The following is a 7,413-nucleotide window of genomic DNA, read 5'->3' as shown; positions in this document are numbered from 1 at the left end:
ATTTTGCTGTATTAATGAATAAAGGTAATGAAAACTGGGTCCTGTGAGAAACATTAAATACACACACACAAAGTTGCACAGATTCATAATTCTTTTACTCAAAATGTAAAACATTTAGGGTAATTATTTTTGTGCTTCACAGTTGCATCTGGTTATCAGGGCTTTATTTAAAGTGACAAACACGGAGGCAGCTATATTAAAGAGAAACTGAGATAAAACACTTACTGCCATAAATGTCTTGATTTGGTCCATCATTTTGTTGTGAGGTAGACCGTGTCTAAAGCGTATCTGCAATTTCCACACACTCTGGGGTTAGGTGCTCTTCCACTGTAGATGCACTTTGATTTCTGTAATCATTTCTCAGGCTTTTCCTTTCTTGACTGCATCTTCCACATTCAGTGGAACTACATTCTGAATGTAGCTGAACACTGTCAGGTTGATGCATCCTGCACATTGATTTTGCATTTCGTCCAAGTTCTCCATGGTCAGCAGACATCTTGGCGGTTGATTTTGAACATTTTTGAGGAGGGGTTATCTTGGGTGGTGGAGGTAGATGGCTTTTGGGTTTGCTACAGACATCACCGTCACTATCACTATCAAATCTTGTGTTTGCTCTTTGGGAAAAGATTAAGAAATTATGGACAAAATACACAGTTATACAAGAATGAGGAAGTGCCTCATACAACTGTACAATTATGAGAAAAAAAGCTTTACCAATTTAGACAATTTTTTATGAATTAGCCTTGTGGTAGTTATACTAAATTAAATTACAGTATATAAATTAAATGAGATAACTGGATCATTAAACTTAGTGTTTTCCCTTTAAAAGATCAAGTATTACAGATTGAAAATTCACTGTATTAACACAAGCAACAGTCTGCAGGTGATGCTACAGTTCAAGCATATTAACTATTTCAGGCTTACATTTTCCTTCTTTTTGTCCTTTTTGGAATTTCATTGTCTTCTTCATCTTCTGCTGTCTGCAAATCTGAGTGTCTTTCGGCAACTGGAAGCTTCAGTCTTGCAGTTCTGTAATTATCTGTTAAATTCCAGATGTAAGAGCATTTACTGTATAATATGGATACACAGTACTCAGGAATATAATTATACCAGTGTGGCACAGTGGTAGCACTGCTGCCTGCAGTAAGGAGACCTGGGTTCCTGTCCTGGGTCCTCCCTGTGTGGAGTTTACATGTTCTCTCTGTGTCTGTGTGGGTTTCCTCCAGGTGCTCCAGTTTCCTCCCAGGTTAGGTGATTTGGAGATCCTAAATTGGCCTTAGTGTGTGCATGCGTGTGTGCCCTGCGATGGACTGGAGTCCTGTCTAGAGTTTATTCCTGCCTTGCACCCTATAGTAGCTGGGATGGGCTCCAGCAGACCCCCATGACCTTTTTCTGGATATAGTGGGTTAGAAGATGACATGATATGACATAACAATTATACCAAATATAAATACAAACCTGTTGTGTACATAACCTCAACCTTAAATGATTTCCAGTTTTCTTTGGGCTGCTCTTTATTTATTATAGCCTTATGGATATCTCCAGTTTTATATGGTGGCCAAGCACAAACTCCATTGGATACCCAATTGGATGGTACCAACTCAACTTCATTGCATTCCGAAAAATTCACAATGTGATACATAGCCTACAAAAATGACTAAAAACAAAGATTTTTTTAAAACATTAAATTTACAAAAGTCCTTGATAAATGCACTTACAACATGCAAGCATGCTTACAATTACTAATCAAATATAAGTAACAATAATAATACATATGATTAACATATACAGTAAATTATATTACTTAAACATGATTTCATTTGTACAGTTGAAATAATCAAATTTGCTTACCTAGCAACTTCACACACCACAATAAATCAGTCCAGAATATAAAGAATGCAAGTGGTGGGGTGATAACAGTTTAAAAAACTAATTAGAAAAAGTACTTATGAACTCTGTAACACAACAGGAAGAAACAAACAAAAAAAAACATACTGTACCAATGAATCTGTATTTATATGAAGTAGGGGGATTACAAGATATTTGTCATCTAGTGGCCAACGGACATATTTCCACATGCCAGAACCAATAGGTAAACATTGAAGATGTGAGGAAAGCTTGGACACAACATAAATCCCCAGGCATGAAGAATAAATTGGATATTCAAAAAATATGGCCTTGTGTTGGTATTCCTGACAGACAACATATTCCCTGTCTTCACACACAATTATATTTTGAACTATGACAATTTTATTATCAATTTTGATACAGGAATCCCCTGCAGAAACTTTGATGACAAATCCATTAAAGTCCACCTCTTTAAACTGGAGTACTACTTCAAAGTGTAGTGGAACTGGACCATCTGAATGTTGCATTTTAAACCTCTTTTGAGGGTGTATACCAAAATCAGTATTTAAATGCAAGGAGTCAAGCTCTGAAATTCTACATATAACCTGTGTTAAAGGACAGTGAGGTCGTCTAACCATTTTCTTTAGCTTTCTTAGATAATTTTCAAATGGAAAACCTGATATAACATCCAAACTACCATGGACTTTAACATCTTGACTTAAATGAGTTAGCCCATGTACATTATAGCTGACAAACTCAGGACCATATAACTCACTAAAATGCTTGACAAATGCCACTAGCAGAGAGTTAGCAAAATCATTCATAGTTGAACAATACTCAGGACTTGCTAAAATGTATACACCCACAGAGAGCAGCATGAAATTTTGATACACCTCAGAGCGCAATATCTCTCTCAAAACAACTGGACCCGTGTACAATAAGAATTGTCTCAACTCAGTTGCTTTCCACCGTAGTCTTTCAAAAGTGAACGGGCTTCCTTGCAAACTCGTTAGGAATGAAACCACGTGCGCTACCAACTTATCAGAAATTAACAACAATTGACTGGCTGAAACACGGCACTGTAGTGGGCCATTGCTTCCCATCCACAAATCCAAGAGACGTCTCATTACTCCTAAGCATACAAGGTGCATGTAATCATGCGGGAATCCCTTAATCATATCCATGATTTCTGAGAGAGGTGAAGATTCTACATGGTGTGCATCATCATCTAATGTTTTAAATGATTCACCTGTTCGAAGACTTGCAGTGGTTTCTGGAAATGTCATACGGTGGTTTACATATACTCCTTTTTGTACACACTTATCACAACTGTGATATCCAGTGTGTGATTTTATGCCCTTAATAAAGGCTCTAGCAGGTGCATCGCAAACAACTGAAGATAAAGTGATGAAAAATGTTTTTCCTTTCACAGGAAATCCTTTTCCAATTGTTTTAACTCATTAACTAGAGCACTCAAGTATTCAGAAAGTGAGTTTGGTTTTGAACATCCACAGAACAATGCAATCAAAAATGGAATCTTGATATAATTCTTAACAATTCCAAGAACTGGCCAAAACTGAAGTGAAGAACTCTTAAAAATAGGAAGCCCATCAAAATTAAGTTGCAAATAAAAAGTGTGCCCACTTGGAACAGTTGACGATACCTTTTCAAAGAAAGCTCTCAGAGAATGTTTAATGCCAAAGTAATGAAATGAACCACCACCAAGCATTTCAACTGTGTAAGCAGTCTTAGTTTTCAGTAAGGACCTTGCATCTTTTGGCAAAAAAGCATGATTAATTCTGAGTATAGTTAGTAATGCAGATAAGGCAATTAAAGGGATACTGAACTGAACAGCCCAATTTCTCAAACTTGCCTGGAGGGCTTCCTGGTAATCATTCTGCCCACAATCAAAATTATCATCACTGTCACTCTCTGACTGACTGGATTCCAAATCATCACAAGAACAATCAAATTGAGAAGTTTGGATCTCATCCACATGTATTTCATTGTGAGTGATCTCAATCCCACGACTAACCTGCCTTTCATTCTCCAGTGAATCTATCAGCTTATTCACCCTCTTTATAGCCCTTTTTCTCAGATTAATGCGTTTTACATTCCATTTTGCCCTGTCCATATTACCATGAATTACCAAAATATACCTGTCAATGCCCAACTACTGTTCAATGCTGCAAAACAAAAAGGGACAAGAAAATATTATTTATATAACGTACACATTGTGCTACGATTCAAGGTTTATACAGTGACTAACTACATTATGAGATACACAAATAAACGTTGCCTCCGTTCTGATTGGAACATTGTAAAAAGCTCCAATTGAGCACTCATTATTTGTCAAGACATACCTTAACACAGTTAAAATTTGATGCCACCTCCACCACCGCGCGGCTTTCACTCTATAAAAATAAACTCACATTCGCGGGTTTTTACGTTTGCACTTCCGCTCATGTTAACTAAATGCACTAACAGCGAAAACTCTCGTGTTTCTAAGCAGTGAAAAAGTTAATGTTGCGTGCTAAAATAAATGCCGAATTTTAAACTTACTTGCTGGCCTTCGTCACCGCTTATTATATTTAATATCTGGATATCATAACTGTTTAAGTAAAAAAAGCCCGAATAATTTAAAAATGGCTTGTATAACAGTTTAAGCACGTTACAGCACCTTGCATACTATGCAATTAACTTGTTACGCTTTTCATAATTTAAACATTTTAACATGAACAATGATAACGAACAAATAATATGTTAAATAATCGAATATTAACTTACCGCTTCACCATCAGCCAACTACAACTACAAACTTTTAGTCTCTGCCTAAACGGGCAACTGTTCGTCACTCAAGGTGTTCCCTCATTGGCTAACGTGAACGTCAGGAGGCAGTCCGATAGTTATATCAATGGCTGGTCCTAATGTCAATCAAAGAGATTGTCTTTTTTTTAAGCAGTTTGAGAAAATTGGAATCCACAGAAAGGCTGAAAGGTGTCATGGCAGATGCTGGATACTTGTCGGAAATTCTGCCGGTCGTTTATAGTGTTTAAAATTTGGAGAAAGTTTGTAAAGTTCACAATATTTCATCCTTGAGATGTGTTTTTGTTTGTACTTGTCACAAAGTAATGACACTTCTCAAATAAATAAATAAAAAAACTCCGTGGTCATTCTGATATCTACACGCATGTTTGTAGCCGGCCCTTAACAACACCATCTTCGATTTTGAAATGAAAAGACCCCTATAAATTGACATATGCTAACTGTAAATATAGCATTTTATTTTAAAGACACCTCACCATGAGCCTGCACTATTCTGGGTCATACATCCAATCGCAGGACTATGCTAATGGCCCAGTATTGGCCCACATATGCCGTACCAGAAGCTGATTTGGCGGATTCATCAACTGTGTGCCACATGTGGCCCATATCCATCGTGCCGCTGCCAGAAGTGAACCAGAGGTGCCAGCTTTAAACCAGATGTGGCCCACTTGCGGCTGCTATCTGGGTTGATTAGCAGAAGCTCAAGGAGTACTCAGCAGTGGGTTTCATCATTTGGAGGGGCTTGTGAGAGTATTGCCTTTTTTACTTTCTCGTATACAAAGTATAGAGAAAGTATTGTAATCGTCCAAAAATTCAATGTCGAGATTATGATGAATCTTGATGTTTTAGACCTCCCTGAGTCCGAAAATACAATTTCTGGTATTATGTCTGTGTGTCTGTCTGTGTGTGTATGTAAATGTGATAACTTCAGTACGCTTTCACTTAGGACAACCAAGTTTTGCATACAAGTGTTAGGTACAAAAGGTAGATTTCTAACAGCTTTTGATCTATTTCTGCTACCTGGAAGTGCTACTTTTTAATTCATGCAGCTTCAGAGTCCGGTTTATTCATCTTTACTTTTATAATAATTGTTCAATATATTATTAATTTGATTTGATTTGTTGTTGATGGTTCTTTAATGTACATAATATAAAATTAAATCCAGGTTTGACATTTTCCTCTTTTCCACAACAGCGTCTAATGTGTCCAGGGCTCGTCCTGTGGTAGAAGAGCCTTTCCTAAAAGGTTTACTCAGGCATTCTGCTTCTTTTGAGCTCATGTTGCTTACCCAGGAGACCGTAGCGTAGAACACCACAGTGGCTACTATGGACTGGTAGACATGTCCAGCAGCTTCCTGCTGTGGCGAGTGGCTGAGGGTGGTACCCAGCCGGGACGCCCGGATAGACCGAAGAGGGGATTGCGCTGCCTCTGGACTATGAGGGGGTGACCACACAGGAAAGGAGCTTAGAAGCTCAACCCTATAGGGGCCCGTGGTCAGCGCCAGGGGACGCCCGAATTCCTGGAGAGCCCTGGTTCTCAGCACTTCTGCCACACCCGGAAGTGCTGGGGGGACGAAGACCAGGGACGCCCGGAGTGCATCCAGGTGCACAGCCGGCACTTCCGCCACATCAGGAAGTGCCGGCAGAAGTTCATCGAGAGGCACCTGGAGCACGTCCGGGTGAGGATAAAAGGGAGTCGGGTGGAAGAGGACAAAGCCTGGAGGAGAGGAGTGGAGGCGGTCAAGAAGAGGAGAGGCATTTTGAGAGGCCTTGGCTGAAGGGTGATTGGGTTGTGTGTGTGGTATTTTGTATAATAGTATGTATAAATGTGTCTTGGTCTTTGAACCTTTGGTGTCCACCTGTCTGTGTCCAGGCTGTTCCCCACACTGCACACATCAAAAGACATGAGTCTCCTCAGGTCAGTCCAGTCTGCTCTGGCCCTTCTTATACAGCACCACTGTGTTGTGAGACCAGTCTAGTTTGATATTTATATGAACTCCCTGGTTCTTGTAGCTCTGCACCACCTCCAAGTCCTTTGTTTTGAGCTTGTTTGTGGATTTTTCTTATTTTGCTAATAATTTCTTTTTCAGTTTTAAAGATCTTGTATCTGCCTTTTACAAGACAGAAACTCTTTCCTCTGATGGGGGGCTTTCATTAAGTCAGTGGTTCTCAAACTGTGGGGCGAGAAGTAACAACAAGGGGGTGCGAAGATGTGAAAAAAAGAAAACAAGAAACTAAAATATGAAAAATACATCTATTGAAACCAAAACAAATGAACTTAAACTACATTCTGATACTAGAAAAATAAATATAGAGTTAGATAAATGTCAATACAAGTTAAGTAGTGTGGTAGATAGGGGGCGCTCTTGCTCCCTTGAACCCCTGTCCATGACTACAGACACCAGATAAAAGTCCAATTGTTGACTTTATTTTGTTGCCACAGTGCACAAAGCACACTCTCCACCACAATACTCATGTAATAACAATAACTACAATAATAAACACAATAAACCAATCCTCCAGCTCCCAGATGCGTTGCCACCCTTCCACCCAGCTCAGCTCCCCGTCTGGGAGCTCCCGTAGTCTTTTTATATTCCCTGACCCTTTATTTTTTTAACTCATTTTTTAAATCATTCTTTAAGCAATTAGATTCAACAATAACCTCATTTATTTGGAATTCAAAACATCCACGCATCAAAAGAGCGACCCTACAAAGACAAAAGGCAGAAGGTGGCATGGC

The 7,413-nt window shown here is 39.0% G+C and overlaps 1 protein-coding gene across 1 annotated transcript; it reads right to left on the bottom strand.

Annotated features, from left to right (window-relative positions):
- Positions 1 to 277: 277 nt before the first annotated feature.
- LOC120518585 lies at positions 278 to 1,669 on the bottom strand. Its single transcript, XM_039741494.1, has 3 exons — positions 1,459 to 1,669; positions 925 to 1,039; positions 278 to 614 (listed from the first exon to the last, which is right to left on the bottom strand). Exons 1-3 carry the CDS (start codon positions 1,640 to 1,642, stop codon positions 278 to 280), a joined length of 636 nt encoding a protein of 211 aa, XP_039597428.1. The 5' UTR covers positions 1,643 to 1,669.
- Between the last annotated feature and the right edge of the window lie 5,744 nt (positions 1,670 to 7,413).

This window comes from Polypterus senegalus, chromosome 1 (genome assembly GCF_016835505.1).
Source record: "Polypterus senegalus isolate Bchr_013 chromosome 1, ASM1683550v1, whole genome shotgun sequence".
NCBI lineage: Eukaryota > Metazoa > Chordata > Cladistia > Polypteriformes > Polypteridae > Polypterus > Polypterus senegalus.
Note: the sequence above shows the minus strand (reverse complement) of the source record. Positions and strands in the feature narration are given on the sequence as shown.

What these genes read in the sequence shown, in the direction of transcription:
- LOC120518585 (XM_039741494.1), bottom strand. Translation starts at nt 1,642, where the DNA reads ATGTATCACATTGTGAATTTTTCGGAATGCAATGAAGTTGAGTTGGTA. An exon ending in TGAGGTTATGTACACAACAG is followed by an intron (nt 1,040 to 1,458) that starts GTTTGTATTTAT and finishes GGAATTTAACAG; the next exon opens with ATAATTACAGAACTGCAAGA. An exon ending in AGGACAAAAAGAAGGAAAAT is followed by an intron (nt 615 to 924) that starts GTAAGCCTGAAA and finishes CTTTTCCCAAAG; the next exon opens with AGCAAACACAAGATTTGATA.